The sequence below is a fragment of the Nelumbo lutea genome, chromosome 5 (assembly GCF_056320005.1).
Source record: "Nelumbo lutea isolate HS-2025 chromosome 5, American lotus-T2T, whole genome shotgun sequence".
Classification (NCBI taxonomy): domain Eukaryota; kingdom Viridiplantae; phylum Streptophyta; class Magnoliopsida; order Proteales; family Nelumbonaceae; genus Nelumbo; species Nelumbo lutea.
In genome coordinates this window covers 31,573,675-31,590,814 of record NC_142688.1, presented here as the reverse complement: position 1 = coordinate 31,590,814, position 17,140 = coordinate 31,573,675, and the positions used below count along the sequence as shown (strand labels likewise).

Genomic DNA, 17,140 nt, shown 5'->3' with positions numbered 1-17,140 from the left:
TTCTAAGAAATCTATCTAAGAAACATTGGAAGACTTTGTAGTGATGGTTGTGCCTCTGAGCAATGTCTATTCACTTGCCTTTTTTAGTGATGAGTTGAAGAGTTTTCTCTCTTTCTTCATCTCTCTCTCTCTCTCATTTATCTTCAAGACATTTGGACCTATGACATTACCAGAAGTTAGATTTTTATGCATTGGAGGGATGTATCAAGACAAATTTGACCTTATCTGATGGTTGCAACCACTAACCAGGAGCTAGAGGCCATCTGTATCTGATCTGTACTTGGGGGCATGCTAGCTAACAAACAGCCTAACACATGATTCAATATTTTTTGATGCATCTGCCCTGTTGTGACAGTGTTGTTATGCTTCTAATATTCTATTAATTGTTGAGGTAGTGTTTCAGAAAGACATCAATATTTTGTCAATCTCTTAATTGTTGAGGCATTGAGCATGTAGTATCCTTCATTTGAAAATGAAGGGAAGTCATATATCAAACTTCGTTACTTCCACTCTTTGGACATGCATCTGCAGATTGCATGAAACCATATTTGCTTGAATCTTAACTTGTGGAGGTCATCCACTATGTGGGTGGCTTAATTTATTAATTTAATTTTCTATCAAAACAGTTTCCATTATTAGATTTCTGATCAACATTTAGTGTTTTATTTTTGGGAAGATGAGAAAACATGGACCCGTGAACACATCTATTCAATGTAATTCTAACATTATATACCTGCTAAAAATGTTGCTTTTGTTACTAAGTAACATTTGATACAAAAAATGGCATTCTTGTTGTACATTATCTGTTCATTTATGTAAAATAAAGCCAGGAGATGAAAAGGAAATGTTTCATAGAAGTGTTCTCAAGAATCCATGGATGGACATGTTTCCAATTTATGAGAGTCCATGCAACGCTGGGGTCTATCGGTTGCTTTTTTTTACCCTTTACACGGGGGGTGGGGGGGTTACATTGTCTTGGCATCATGATTTGAAATTGCAGTTTGTTTTAGAAGGCGTGGGAAGTGTACGCCTGGAAGTGTTGGCACCTCTGAGGCATACGCCTCATACGCTTTTTTCATGAGGCGTGCTAGAGGCATATGCCTCATGCGCCTCACACACACCTCATATAAAAAGACAAAAAAATAAAACAGAAAGAAAAAAGAAAAAAAGGAAAGGAAAAGAAAAGAAAGGGAAGGGAAAGAAAAAGAAAGAAAGAGAAGAAAAACTTACTATGGAATTGTTGATGAACTCCAATCATGCATATTCTATCTTTGCAAGTAGATGATTACTTCTTCGCAAGGATGGTTTCTTTTCTGTTAAATTCTTTTACAGCAAGCTGGTGTGGGGGGGGGGGGAGTAATTTCCCACGGGTAAGTATACGGTGTATAGCTGCATCTACCAAGGTTGCTTTATTTGTTTGGACTGCATCTCTTAACAAGTGTTTAACCAGGGACAACTTGATTAAGAGGGGTTGCTTGATTGAAAAAAGTATTAATTGTATTTTTTTATGTAGAAATGGTTGATCACTTGTTTTTGCACCGTGCATTCATTAGAAGTCTGTGGACAAAAATGTATGGTTTTTTTTTTTTTTTTTTTTTTTTTTTTTTTTTTTCCGTCTAGTTGGCAGTTAAAAGGTCTGAATGGAAAAGGGAAAGTGGTTTGGGGAGTGCTTCCTATGACAATTTTTTTTGGATGGTGTGGTCGGAAAGAAATGCCGGATTTTTTGAAGACAATGGAAAGACAGAAGAAGAAATTGTTAAAATTCTATATATGTCCACGGAAATCTTTCTTTTTGACACACCTGGTTTTCACTTGTTTGTGTAAGGAATCTGATCATTTTCAGAAAAATTCCTCTGGGGTCTTTTTGATCTTTCAGATTTTCATATGAATGTTTTTGTATAAATTTTGTGCTAGTTTAACTGGGATATCATGGATATTATGTAAAATGATTTTCTTTTACTTGTTTGGGTATTTACTGCAAATGTCAGATTGTATTGTTTAATAAATTGTTTACCTTGGCACCATCTGTCATATCTAGGTCTTTGTCAAATGGGCAGCGTGGAGAGGTATTTGAGGTGAATGGTGACCGAGTAGCAGTCATTCTGGATAATTGTGAAAAAACAGCTGAGAAGAATGAAAAAACTGCTGAACAGAATGACAACCCATCAATTTACTGGATACATGGTATCTTTATTTTTCACATTTTTTGGCATTACATTTTTTGCTTGTATGTTGGTCTACTTCTACCTTTTCATATGTATCTTTAGATTCTTTACAGGATCTACAGCTAAGGTAATCAGAAGATTGGGAATTGTTTAACTTTATTTATTTTGTCTAAAATTTTCTACTGTCACTGGTTTTTAGTATTAAAAATAGCAAAGGCTGATATGGTTTGGTAGATTATTTTTTTTTGAGGAAAGGTAAAGTATAATTGTATTAATAAGCGTACAAGTAAAGGTCCTTTGTACAAGGAGACTGTACAAGTAGTCCACATCTTTGAAGACTTGAGTTACAGACAACTAGTTCCTTAAGACATCTAAAACATGATTGATGACTTCAGCTTCAGATGAAGTAACAAGCTCAAAAATTCTGCTGCTCCTTTCACTCCACAAAACCCAAAGAATCGCCAATGGAATTACAGACCAGCAAACTTTCCCCTTCTTGGACCATCTCAATCTTCCAACATAGCTTCCACTGTGGCAGGCATACACAAACTGAAGTTCAGGGCTTTTAAAAAGTAACTCCACACAGTTGTGCTGAAATTGCAATGTAAGAAAAGATGATTTGAGGATTCACTGGTTTAGGGATTGATGTCCCTGTTTTAGGGATTCATGTTAAATCAATGAATGCTAACTGCATACATAGTTTGTTTTAATCAAATATTTAGTTGGCAATCAAACTTGGCAGTTGGTACCCATGTGTCAGAGATTTCTTCTCTCAAAATAATGTGGTTAGATTGAAAACCTGATATCAAGCTCTAGGGTTGCTGGATAGCATCCGATATTATTAATTTTTCTTATTTTTGATCATTATCAAGATAGATGATTTTTTTTTGATGAACAAAAAAGTATTATTATTATTTTTAAATCAGGATAGATGAATTTTATCAATTTGAAATAAGAAAGAATGAAGCATAACCTTTTCACCCTTTGAGTGGAGAGAGTGGGAGTGGGGACCATGGTCCTTGGGCTGACAACATGGAAGCAGTACGAAATAAAAATATATGTTATTCTGAGTTAGGAAGGAGTGGAGGGCCTAGTCGTGAGCTTGCTGTCCATCTTTTTCTGGTCTATCCACCAGTGTTATCTGATCTCTACTTGAACAAGCACTTTAACCTGGTTGCAAAATGATTTTGCCTCCCTTAAAAGGTCTCAAAGTGTCCACAGAATATTGGCTTGAGCTAGCATCCAGCTTATGATTGTTTTTGAGTCCCCTTATGTGGTTCTGCCTGATTCCTGACAATATGCAGGGTCTAACCTACATTCATACCCTGGACTAAAGCTGTTATTTCTGCTGTATTAGAGTCCCATCATCTATTGGACATGAAGATACCTTGAGAACTTTACCTGTGTTATCTCCATATTCTCAACTAATGCCTGATGGTCCTCATCTGCCCTAGGAACAGATATCAAAATTCATTTTTGATACTCTGTAGGTAGAGGCTTCCATTCCTGCAGCACTGGAGATATATGAATAGCAAAGTATCTCATATTGATATTAAGGATAAATCTTTGATAAACACCAATGGACTTGAAATTTTTATTAGTTAAGCCAAGTGACGGTATTACCATTTCAAAGTGTGACTGTATGTAATGTGTAGAACATGTACAATAAATGATAGCAATAATTAATTTAAGGTCACAACTATAAGGGCTCGGCTATATAGAATGTGTACCATCCATTCTGTTCAATGTCATCTATCATTAAATTGTGGGCACTTAAATCATTCCATACTACCTGCCAAGTTCTTTTTTGGTCTTTTTATTTTTTTTGATAAATAAAGTCATCTTCCATTAATTTAATGATTGGTTACATGAAAATCCCCTTAGAGGCGCGAGGTGCCGCCTCTCCGAACAGCAAATACAAAAACTACATGAATGTTGATGTTAAACAAGAGTTACAGTTGTGCCCAGAACAATGTTTCCCTATTTATCCCTTGTTTTGCCAAGACATCGGCAAATTCATTAGCTGATCTCCCAACCCACTGTACTGTTATAGACATATTTCTTGTCAGCCATTTGAATTTCTTTAACTCATTTTTGTAGCCCCAAGTGACATCCTCTGGATTATTTAACCAGTCCACCACTGTCTTAGAATCTCCTTCAATCAGAAGCTGCTCCACGCCCACTTCTTTTGCAATAGAGTTCCCAACACCTAAAAGGCCAGAGTAGAGTTTTGCCCGGTCTTCCCCTACCTCTTTTAGCCCCTTGAACTTGTAAACTTATAATAGATAACTTTTAATGGGTGCTACATCTTCCATGCACATGGACAAACCATCTCAGTCATCTTTCTCTCATTTTATCACCCTATTAGAGCTATTCCCAAGTTCCTTCATATGACCTCATTTCTAACCCTGCCTTTTCTAGTTTTACCACCCATCCATCTAAGCATTCACATTTCTGCTACACATTTTTTGGACAATCTGTCCTTTAACTACCCAACACTTTGCTCCATATAGCATAGCTGGCCTTACAACTGTTTTATGGAATTTTCCTTTTAGACAAGGTGGTATTTTCCTTTCACACAAGATTCCTAATGCACCCCTCCATTTTGCCCATCCTACTCTACCTCTATGAGACAATATCCTCCTCAATCTCTTACTTGTTATTAATATTTGACCACGGTAACGGAAGAGGTCACATTGAATTTTCTCTTGGTCCCCAATACCAAGTATACCATATTGTGCGGAGGCGCCTTGGAAGAGCTTGACACGTCAAATCTTAGTGTGTCCGTAATGGGTGTGAGAGGGATTAAGGTGGAAGAAGTCCCAAGAACAGTGAAGTTGGGAGTCGAAGAATCTCAAGCCGTGTGGCTGCTATCGTCGATGGAGGAGAGATTGTGGAGAAATCTTTGGAAGGTTGAAGATGATGATGTGGCAAGGGTCAAAGAAATAAAGAAACTTGGCCGTTTTTGCAAAACAAAAGCAAGTGAGCAGTCTCAATTCGAAAGTGGGATTTCAGGGCACTAAGGAAAACTTTCAATCTGAGCTGTCCATCAACTCACGCGTGGCTTCAGTTCGATTGCGTGTGGAGGTGACAGCTGGAACAAGCAATAAACGCTCATTGAATGCTAAGCACACGGCTTCAGTCAACCCGGCGGGTGAACTGATAGAACCAAAGCGCGACTCAAACCAAAAGTTGGCGGACAATAGTAGGGGTCAGGGGTGGATTCAAGCCGAGCCGAGTCGAATAGTACCAGGCTCGAACTCGAGATCGAGCTCGATTCGAGCCAGAACCTTGAGCTTGAGCTCGGCTCGAGTCAAAAGTTCATAAGCTCGAGCTTGGCTTGGCTCGGCTCAATTCATTTTATATTTTATAAAAATATTTATTATATATTTTATATAAAAAAATTATATATAAAAAATTATTTTATATTTAAAAAATAAGAATTATAATAATTAAGAATTATATATATTATTTTTTATAATTTTATTATATATATATTCGAGCCGATTCGCGAGCCTCACGAGCCGAGCTCTAGTAGGCTCGAGCTCGACTCGTTTATTAATTGAGCCATTGAATTGGGTTCGAGCTCGAGCTCGAGCAACTCGGCTCGTTGCCACCCCTAGCAAGGGGCTATCATCGTCTTTCTCGACCCCTGTTGTTTGTCCCCCCGTCGCAGGTTTAATACAGAGAAGCAAGGCCGCCACCAGAGGTTCAAGGGACGCCGGAGAAGGTAGCGACAACACTTGGTTATGGAAATCGGCGTTGACGAACAACTCTACATCCCCTGAGAAACCAAATCCGAAATTCAATGGACATGAAAGCGACGAATTTGAAGAGGAAAGTGATTGGGAAGATTTATTACAAGAGAAGGCACACATGTTGGAGCTAGAAGATAGCATCGGAAGTGTCAATACCGCTAAAACTCGCATCTTGTGGGAAGATGGAACGATGGGAACTGAGTTGCTGTTTGGAATTCCCTCTAAATGCTGCAGTTTGGTTCCAAGAGAAGAATCGGACGATAGTCCTACGCCAGTCTTAGTGGTGAACTTAGAGCTAGTCAGGAGGGAAGATGAAGAAATCCTAGAGAAGACACATCGTCAAGATACTAAAGAGGGGAATTAACTATGAAAGGCAGGAAGAAGGGAGCTTGAAAAGAAAAAGAGGGATACAATAGGCAGCCATTGATTAGGGGTTTTAAGCAGATTGAAATGAAGATAGTAAGCTGGAATGTAAGAGGCCTTGGAAGTGCCAAAAAGAGGAGAATAATTAGGAACACTCTCAAGAAAGAAAGACGAGATCTGATTTTGATTCAAGAAACCAAGTTATCAAAGTTGCATAAAAGGTGGATAAGAAGTATTTGGGGAGCTAGGGGTCTAAGTTGGTCGTTTGCCCCATCATGGGGAGCCTTAGGAGGGATTTTGACCATTTGGAGAAATGAGGAAATGGAATGTGTGGAGGAATTGATTGGCAGATACTCAGTTTCCATAAAAATTAGAAGACCCTCGGACGGGTGTGAGTGGGTGGTAACAAATGTATATGGTACCAATTTCTATAGAGATAGGGAGGCCTTTTGGGAGGAGTTATGTGCCATTAGAGGAGTTTGGGAGGGACCATGGTGTGTGGGAGGTGACTTCAATGTTATCAGATTTTCGGGAGAAACAAACAAGCCGAACCAAGGAGTCACTACCAGTATGAGGAAGTTTAATAACTTAATCGATTCCCTTGAATTGATTGAACCTCCAATGTTAAGGGTGGTCTATAACACTGTCAAACTTATAATCCCCCCAACCTGCTCCAAACTGGATAGATTTCTAATAAATCCTGACTGGGAAGAACTGTGGGGCTCAATAGTAGTGAAAGTGCTACCTAGGGTTACCTCAGATCATTGCCCCATCTCCATTGATAAGGAAATTCCAGGGGAGGCCCGTCCCCATTCAGATTCGGAAACATGTGGTTTGAGGATCACTGATTTAAAACCAGACTGAAGGATTGGTGGTAGGAACTCAGACCTTTGGGGAGTATGAAATTGTTAAGCTTTGCATGGAAATTAAAGATGATAAAAAGGAAAATAAAAGAGTGGAACAAAGAGCATTTTGGGAGGGTAGAAGAAATAAAAGACAATATAATGAGGAAGATTGAGGAGCTTGACAAGAAAGAGGCTAGCATAAGTTTAACAAGAAGAAGAGAGAGAGGATTGATGGAAAATCAAGCAAGAATGGGAAGAGATTTTAAGAAAGAAGGAAATTTGTTGGAGACAAGTCAAGGTGTCAATGGATTGTTGAAGGAGATAGTAATATGGAGTTTTTCCATGCAATTGCAAATGGAAGGAGAAAGAAAAATTTGATCTTCAGTGTGGAGGAGGGGGGTCAGGAAGTAAGAGAGAGCTAGGAGATCACAAGGATCTTTGTGAACTACTTCAAAGAAATCTTCACAAGCTCAAGTGGGGTGACAACAGAACTACCAAAAATAGAAGGGGATAGGCTCTCAGAAGAACAATCTTTGTCTTTAGAGAGGAACCTCACTTTGGAAGAAATTAAGAATGCAATCTTCTCCATGGATAGATCAAAAGCCTCCAGACCGGATGGATTTTCAATGGCCTTTTATCAAGAATGTTGGGATTGGCTGAAAAATGATATTTTGGAAGTGTTCAATGAATTCTTTCTCAAAGGAGAGGTGCCTCGAGGGGTGAATGCCACTTTTATCACTTTAATCCTAAAAAGTGGGGAGGCCAAAACCCCTATAGGCTATAAGCCAATCAGTCATGTTGGGAGTATATATAAAATTATTGCAAAGGTTCTCTCAGAAAGGATCAAGAAAGTGCTTCCATTGATTATCTCACCATTCCAAGGTGCCTTTGTGGAAGGTAGGAAGATTGTGGATCAAATCCTAGTAGCCAATGAGTGTGTTGCATAAAAAAGAAAGGGTAGAGGAAAAGGGTTGGTGTGTAAGGTGGACCTAGAGAAAGCTTATGATATGGTTAATTGGGAAGTGCTACTTCAAATGTTAGAAAGGTTGGGCTTGGGAACCAAGTGGAGATCTTGGATCAGAGGATGTCTAAATTCTGCCCATTATTCAATTCTTATTAATGGAGTAGCGAGTGATTTCTTTCCGGTTGAGAGAGGAGTTAGGCAAGGAGACCCCTTATCTCCCTTTCTCTTCACTGTAGTGGCTGAGGTGTTAAGTAGATTGGTAGTGAAAGCTGACTCCCAAGGTTTGTTTATGGGGTGGAGGATAGGTAGAAATCAAGAGGTTGTTACCCATCTCCAATTTGCAGATGACACAATCTTCTTTTGTGAGGGAGGTAATGAGGAAGGTGTGGTTAATCTAAAGAGGCTATTGGATAACTTTGTGGGGATAACAAGTTTAAGGATTAATTGGACCAAAACAGGCAAATTAGGGATCAATCTAGAGGAAGGGAAACTTAATAGATTTGCAGAGATTTTGGGTGTGAGATTAGAAGTTGGCCAACTGGCTATTTGGGGTTACCTTTAGGTGGTAATCCTAGGTCAGAATTTTTTGGAAGCCAGTCATCGAAAGATTTTCTAGGAAGCTAGCTCTATGGAGGAGGAATTACATCTCGCTTGGTGGAAGGATAACACTGATCAGAGCCACGTTGGCAAACCTCCCTGTTTACTTCCTCTCAACCTTTAGAATACCCTGCAGAGTGGCAAGGAGGTTAGAAAAATACATGAGAGGTTTTCTTTGGAACCCAGGAGAGGAGAGTAAGGATCACCTGATTAATTGGGATCAAGTTAGAAAGCCCAAGGATAAAGGGAGTTTGCGAATGGTAAATATTTCACTTAGGAACACAACTCTGTTAGGAAATTGGTTGTGGAGGTTCCCTTTTGAGAAAGAGAGGCTATGGCACAAAGTCATTGCGAGTATTCATGGTTTGGATGGGGATGGTTGGGATGCAAAAGTCGCCCCTCATGTATCCTATTGTTCTCCTTGGAAAGCTATTTATGAAATTTACCCAACTTTCCTTAATTACATTTGGTTTGATGTGGGCCAGGGCAATAAAGTTCATTTTTGGGAAGATCTTTGGGTGGGAGATAGTTCACTCAAAGACTTCTTCCTTGACCTATACACTTTGTCAAACTTCAAAGGGAAAACAATAAGTCTTTTGTGTAATCCTGGACCAAGTGGGGTCAATTGGAATTTGAGTTTCAGAAGGGGCCTTTGGGAAAATGAATATGCATCTTTGATTCACTTGCTGGGTCTTCTAGGACAAGTTCTTTTGGACCCGTCCTTGGAAGATTCCAGAATTTGGAAAGGCTCCGCAGATGGCCTCTTCTCTTGTTCCTCTTTCTTTAATGTTCTTGCCTCACCTAGCAACCCGGCTGGGGACTTCTCTGTAAAAGAAATTTGGAGTAAGCCTATCCCCCCAAAAATTCAAGCCTTCTGTTGGGAAAATTTCCTTGGCAAGGTTAATACTTGTGATATGCTGCAAAAGAGAAGGCCTTTTGCTTGCCTTTCTCCTCACATGTGCTCCCTTTGTAAGGAAAGTGGTGAGACCTTGACACATCTATTTTTATCTTGTTCTTTTATGCATTATGTTTGGGATTCTTTTTGTCTTCTCTTTGGTTGCAGGTGGGTTTCCCCTCAAGATGTGGCAGGTCTTTTTAACCGAGACTTTTTGAGGCAATCAAAGAAAAGAGGGAAGGTTATGTGGAAAGCTACAAAGGCAGCTATTTGTTGGGTGATATGGGAAGAAAGGAATAACAGAATATTCTTAGAAAAGAGTAGAACCACGGAGGAGGTGATTGACACAATCAAAGTTAAAGTAGCCCATTGGGTAAGCTCTTTGCATATCTTCCAAGAGTTCTCAGTCACAGACCTTATAAGATCCTGGACAGAAGTAGCACAATCTTAAAGAGGGAAAGAGAGAGTTAGGACGGAAAGGAAACCTCCGGATGGTAACAGAATTAAACTGAATTTTGATGGAAGTTCATTCGGAAATCTGGGATTGTCAGGTATTGGGGGAGTAATCAGAAATTCTGAAAGGAGAATTTTAGCATTATTCTCTAGACCTATTGGCATGGGCAACTCTCTAAAAGCTGAGGTAATGGCATTGCTACAAGGATTGAAGATAGCCAAGCAACTATGAATGAGGCATATTGAGGTTGAAAGGGATTCCAAGGTGATCATCTCTTGGGCTAACAACAATAAAACTACTTCGTGGACTTTCAAACAAGTGAAAGGGAAGTGGAAAAGGTTGCAAGGGAGGTAGAGGCAGATTTCAAATGGGTTAGCTGATTATCTTGCTAAACAAGGGGCTTTGAGGCAACAATTGTTTTGGGCTGCATTGTAAAAGGGACAGAAATATGTAATAGTGTGGGACTTCTAGTCCCATACACAAAGTTGTAAAACTTCTTAAATCTAATTTCAAATAAAAGTCTCTTTTGATGATAAAAAAAAAACTTCTTGTTTCTAATGTTATCCACCAGCCTAATTTTGCATTTAATCCTTTGTTAGTTTCATCAATTAACACTGTGCCATCAGCAGACATCAAGCACCATGAAACCTCCTCTTGGATATGTTTAGCCAATTCAAATCTATCATAAAAAATATGTTTAGTCACTTCATCTACGACTAGTGTGAATAAGGGCTAAATGAAGCACCTTGGTGAAGACCCGTAACCTGTTGTAATTCTAAAATCTGTTGTATCTCCCGCAGGTGTTCTAACATTGGTTTTTGCACCCTCATAAGGTACTAACAAAATATGTTGGCAATACTTGTGAGAGAAACCTGAATTTTCGTAAAGTCGGAAAGGTTTTCTTAAAAGATTCTCAAAGTTGTGAAAGCGGGTGTGCAGTTGTTGGAATGGAGGGGGGAGCAAACTGTGGTTTTGTATGACTTAGTGAACTTATTTGAGACAGAGGAGGAGTGCACAAAAACAATTGGGGAGCAATTTGTTAGGTTTTTTTTTTTTTTGGATCAATAACATAGTTCATTAATTATCACAATGGGAATTACAAAGAGGAAGACAAACTTTCTTATCTTCAAACTTCATCTTGAGCCCCAAGAAATGAAAAAGAAAGAGAAAAGGAAAAAGGAGAAAACAGAATTAAATTACAACTGTGCCCATAACATTGACTCCTTGTCCACTCTTTGTTTAGCCAACCCATCAGCAAAAGAATTAGTTGATCTTTTTACCCAACTGATTTTAACTTCCATTTCTCGAACCAGCCACCTGAATTTCCTTCTCATATTGCTATATCCATAAACCACTATCGTCTTTATTCAGCCACCCTACCACCACCTTCGAGTCCCCTTCTATTATGAGTTTTCTGAGGTTCATCTCCTTAGCTTTCTGGACTCCTACGACTGTATGGATCTCAGCTCTAAGGGAGTCACCCACTCTAATTGGGCTTGAGAACATGGCAGAAACAACCCCATTCTCGTCCCTAAAAACACCCCCAATCCCTGATTGCCCAGGGTTCCCTTTGCTACTTCCATAAAAGTTTAGTTTTATGAAGCTCGCCAGTGGGGGAGTCCAAGACACACTCATTACTGCTTTAGTCTGGGTACAACTTGCAATCTCGCCCCACTTCCTTAGCATGCCATCCACTATAAAGTCTGTGAATAGCTCTAGGGATTTCATCCACTGTACAACCCTTATATGGATCAGGGCCTTCAGATCTTCAGCACTTCTCTCTTCTTCAGAGAAGATCCTGGAGTTTCTTTCTTCCCATAAAGACCACCAGAGTGCTGCCCTCAGTCCTCTCCACATAGTCCTCCCCGTTTTTATACGACACCTAAAAAAAGAAGCAAAAAGACTTTGCATATTTGATGGAGGATTCCAAGTACACCCAAACAAAGAGAAAGCCCACTCCCAAATAGATTTTGCAAATTGGCATGACACCAGTAGATGGAAACTAGTCTCCCCAGTGTTGATTCTTTCTAGAAATGCTTCCCAGCAAAAACTACCAAGAGATGGTGAACCTTTGGAAGAATTCAATGAAACAACTGGTTTAGTTAAAAGAGACATCCAAAGATGTTGGTAGTGAGGTTTTGGTGAGGAAAGATATCTCTAATGAGAAGGATTTTGGTAAAGATATGAATGAGGAGGTGGCTGGCTTTGAGGAAAGGTTTGAGGAAATTGTTATAGAAGTTGTAGTTGGGAGATTGGGAAAAGATTTGGTTGGGAAGAAGATAGAAGTAGAAAGGAAAGGCTTGGTAAGAGAAGTTAGGACTGAGGTCAAAATTCCGTTGAACCCAAAAAAGTTGAAGGGTTCAAACTCTGGCCAGTTAATTCATTTTACTAAGATCTTTTCTTGATTGAAAGATGGTCTCTTTGGAGCAGATCCAAGTGGAAAATTCAAGAGGATGTATAAGAGAAAGAGGATGAAAACCAAGGTTAGAATGAATAGGGAGGAGGTTGAATTGGAACTTTGGCTTTAACAAGAACCTTTGAGAGTCTGAACTTTTTGTAGTGTTCGAGCCGTTAGGCATGCTAGACTGAGTGTTCTTGGGAGAAGGTAGTTCAGATTCTAGGATTTGGGGTCCTAATTCTGACAGGTCGTTTTCTTGTAAATCCTTTCTACACTCGTTGGTTGCACCTCCTCCTCATCCTTTCCCAGTTGAAGAAATTAGGTGCTCTCCCATTCCCCCTAAAATCAGTGCTTTTTGTTGGGAAGTATTTCATGGTTGTGTTAATACTTTTGATGTACTTCAAAGAAAATGACCAATTTGGTGTTTGTCCCCCAACTGGTGTGTCTTGTGTAAGATGAATGGTGAGACTGCTATCCATCTTCTAATATCTTGTCCTTTGGTTAGTTTTACTTGGAATTTGTTTACCTTCCTTTTTGGGTGCATGTGGTCTTCTCCTGCCAATTTGGAAGGTTTATTCAGCCCTATTGGTATTAGTGGCAGTGTGGCATGAAAAGGAGGGGTAAGATCCTATAGAGATGTACTAGAGAAGCACTACTTTGGACTGTTTGGGAGGAAAGAAATGCAAGAATATGTGAAGGAAAGAAAAATGTAAGGAAGCCTTGGTTGAAACAATAACATTGAGGGTGGCACAGTGGGCAAAAAAGCTTGAAGATGTTTTTAGTTTTTAAGGTCGAAGACTTCTTTAGGGTTTGGGGACTTATTGCTGCCTCTTCATCTACAAGACAACATATTTTTGAGGCATGGTCTCCTCCAAGAAATGGCTGGAAGAAGCTGAACTTTGATGGGAGCTGTGTGGGTAATCCAAGCCCCTCAGGCATTAGGGGGACCATTAGAGATAGTAGTCGATCAAAACTACAATCAGTCTTGAATTCGAAAGAAAAAAGGAGAAATTTCAGAAGAGAAGAAGAAGAAGAGAGGGAGAAAAGAAGAAGCACACAAAGGGATTTAGAAAAGAGAGAGAGGGTTGATCTATTGATCTGCCGACCCACTCTTAATATTTATATATGTTGACTAATTGTAAAAGGGCTGAATTGCCCTTATTGCTTACATGGCAAATAAACTAATAATAAAGCTGGAATAACAAGCTGTAACAACAAACTGAAATAACTACCAACACTGACATAACTAACAAAAATATGCTATGCTGCCATACGAACACAGTGGGGACCACAACAGTGGGGTCCACATCAGTGTTCTCTACACTCCCCCTCAAGTTGGGAATAGATATTTGTCATTCCCAACTTGCATAGGTCTGCCTCTAACTTCTTCCTTGGAACAACCTTGGTGAGAAGATCTGCGAGCTGCATGATGGAGGTGATATACGGGAGGCACACTTCTTGAGACGAAACCCTTTCTTTGACAAAATGTCGGTCGACTTCGATATGCTTAGTTTTGTACCGGATTATGAGCTATATTAATAGCAGCCTGATTATCACAATACAACATTAAGGGCTTCTCATAAGCAATACCCAACTCCTCAAATAATGACTTCAGCTATAGGATTTCAACCACACCATTAGCCATAGATCTATATTCAACTTCAACACTAGAACGAGAAACAACACTTTGTTTCTTACTTCTCCAGGAGACAAGGTTACATCCTACAAAGGCATAATATCCATAGGTAAACGTTCTATCATCAACACTCCCAGCCCAATCAACATCTGTATAAACATCTATCTTCATGTGATTATTATTCTTGAATAATATACCTCTACTTGGACATCTTTTCAAGTATGCTAATATTCTCTCAACTGCAAGGAGGTCAGTAGTTCTAGGAGAGTGCATATATTGATTGATAACGCTGACTGCATAACTGATGTCCGGTCGTGTGAGACAAAGATAGAGGAGTTTTCTAACCAATCGTTGGAACATAACTTTGTCTTCAATAGGCTCTCCACCCTCTGCACTGATATTGTGATTCTGTTCAATAGGCGTATCTGCAGGCTTAACACCCAACTTTCCAGTTTCTTCCAATAGATCTAGAACATACTTCATTTGAGAAATAAAAATCCAATGTTTAGATCTAGCAACCTCAATACCCAAGAAGTATCGTAGCTCTCCCAGATCTTTCACCTCAAACTCTTGATGAAGGAGTTATTTAAGAGACTCAATCTCACTGTTATCATTTCATGTCACTATAATATCATCCACATGTACAACAAGCAAAGTCAAGGAAGAGTCCACTCTTTTAATGAACAATGTATGGTCTGACTGGGCTTGTACATAGCCGAATTTTTCAAGGGCTTGTCTGAATCTATCAAACCAAGCTCTAGGGGACTGCTTTACCTGTCTCTGCATCATAAAATCCGGGAGGTAACTACATGTAGACTTCTTCCTGTAAGTCTCTATTGAGGAAGGCATTTTTAACATCCATCTGGAACAAGGACCAAGAATAATTGGCTGCAAGGGATAGCAAAACTCGAATAGTGGTCATCTTTGCTATTGGAGCAAAAGTCTCCAAGTAGTCTATACCATAAGTCTGAGTAAATCCCTTTGCAACTAACTGGGCCTTATACCTTTCAATGGAAACATCAACATTATGTTTCACAGTAAATACCCATCTACATCCAACCGGTTTCTTTCCTTTAGGCTGGTCAACTAGCTCCCAAGTATTATTCCTTAGAAGGGCATCCATTTCAACCTTCATTACACCTTTCCACTCAGGAACTGACAAGGCTTTTTGCACTGTTTTGGGAATAGGAATATCAGCAATGGATGTGAGAAAGGACCTGTAAGAGGGGGACAGGCGATCATAGGACAAAAACTGGGAAATGCAGTGAGTTGTGGATGTGGTGCAACGCCGTTTGCCTTTACAGACTGTAATGGGGAGGTCAAGGTCATCCAAAGGAGGTAAAGTAGCAACAGTGGAAGGTATCTCAAGGGGACCTGGATCTGATAAAGGGATTGTGGTACCTGGATCTGGATCCGCAGAAGGAACTGGGGCTGGCCTGGACTGCTGATGACCGAAATCAACTTGCCTCCTGCACCTGTGATAGACTATCAAATCCTGACACCTCTGACAACCCTCCCCATTACATCCCTCATCACTCAATGGAACAGGTAAATGAACTTCTGATGAGTTAACCCCACTCTCACTACTCTCCTCCCGAGGAGAAACCCTAGGGTAATAGGGTACCTCATCAAAGAAAGTAACATCTAGCGAGACAAATCTCCTCCCAGAAGTAGGTTCATAGCAGCAATAACCCTTTTGAGTTTGGCATAACCAAGAAAAATGCATTTGGAGGCCTTAGGATCAAATTTGGAACGATGAGGTCTAAGAATTTGAACAAAGCAAGTGCAACCAAAGGTTTTAAGGGGAACAATAAACAATTCTTTATCAGGGTATAGAAGGGTAAAGGGAGGCTTCATGTCAAGAACCCGTGAAGGAACTCGATTAATGAGATACACTATTGTAAGAATAACATTGCCCTAGAAACAGATAGGCACATTGGAGTTAAACATAATGCTTCTAACCACCTCCAATATGTGCCTATTTTTCCTCTCAGCAATCCCATTCTGCTGTGGTGTATAAGTACTAGTACTCTGGTGAATAATCCCATGATCATGCAGATAAGAGGCTAATGGCTTGGTAAAGCCTTCTTTTGCATTATCGGATCTGAAGATTTTGATTTTGACCCCAAACTAGGTTAAAATCATCTGATGAAAGATCTAGGTTAGAGCAGGAACCTCATCTCGAGAACACATAAGGTAAACCCAAGAAAAACGGGTATAGTTATCAACAAACAACAAGAAATATTTGTATCCCTCCATAGAAGGGATGTGATACGGGCCCCAAACATCGGTATGCACAACATCAAAAGAATTGCTACGTCTTTTATTACTCAAGGAATAAGATGTTCTACAATGCTTTGTAAGCTCACAACTCTCACATCTCAAATTTGACATCTGAACATGCTCAAACAAGTTTGGAAACAAATTCTTCAAAGACCAAAAGGATAAATGACCTAACCGGTTATGCCAAAGCATAACCTGACTAACAAACTGAGAAACAAAAGACTTTCTATCTTCACGATCTTCCCAATGAAAACTCTCTCCAAACAGATAGATCCCATTCGTCTCACGGTTAGTCCCAATCACCTTCCTTGTCTCCAAGTCCCAAAAAATACATTGGTCAGAGAAAAAAGTTACTGAACAATTATGATGTTTTGTAATACTACTGACTGAAAGCAAGTTAGTATCAAGCTTAGGAACATGCAGAATTGAAGATAAGGAAGTGATATTAGACAACTCGATGTCTCCCTTGCCAGAAATGGGAACAAGGGAACCATCAACAATGGGCACTTTATCTCTACTAGAAGATAAGTGATAGGTAGTGAACAGTGATGGCAAGGTAGTCATATGGTCAGATGCACTTGAGTCTATTACCCAACAATGTTTAGTGTTACCTGGAGTTGAAGCATGGTAAGCTGAGGCCCGAGTACCTGAATGAGCAAAGGCTGATGTGGGATTAGCTGATGATGGTTGAGATGATTGAGCTGAATTTCCAACTTCCTTTTCCAACTGAGTTAGGGCAGCCCGGACAACAGCTAAGGTGTCTAGAGGCATGCCTTTTGTGC

General features: G+C 39.7%; 1 protein-coding gene across 4 annotated transcripts in view; it reads left to right on the top strand.

Moving 5' to 3' along the window:
• Nucleotides 1-17,140, top strand: part of LOC148851461 (uncharacterized) — a 48,588-nt gene that overhangs the window by 10,266 nt on the left and 21,182 nt on the right. For all 4 annotated transcript variants that reach the window (XM_088943766.1, XM_088943768.1, XM_088943770.1 and 1 more), the window contains one exon: nucleotides 2,039-2,184. In XM_088943766.1, coding sequence (XP_088799892.1) covers nucleotides 2,039-2,184 — 146 coding nt within the window. The remainder of the gene's footprint in view (nucleotides 1-2,038; nucleotides 2,185-17,140) is intronic.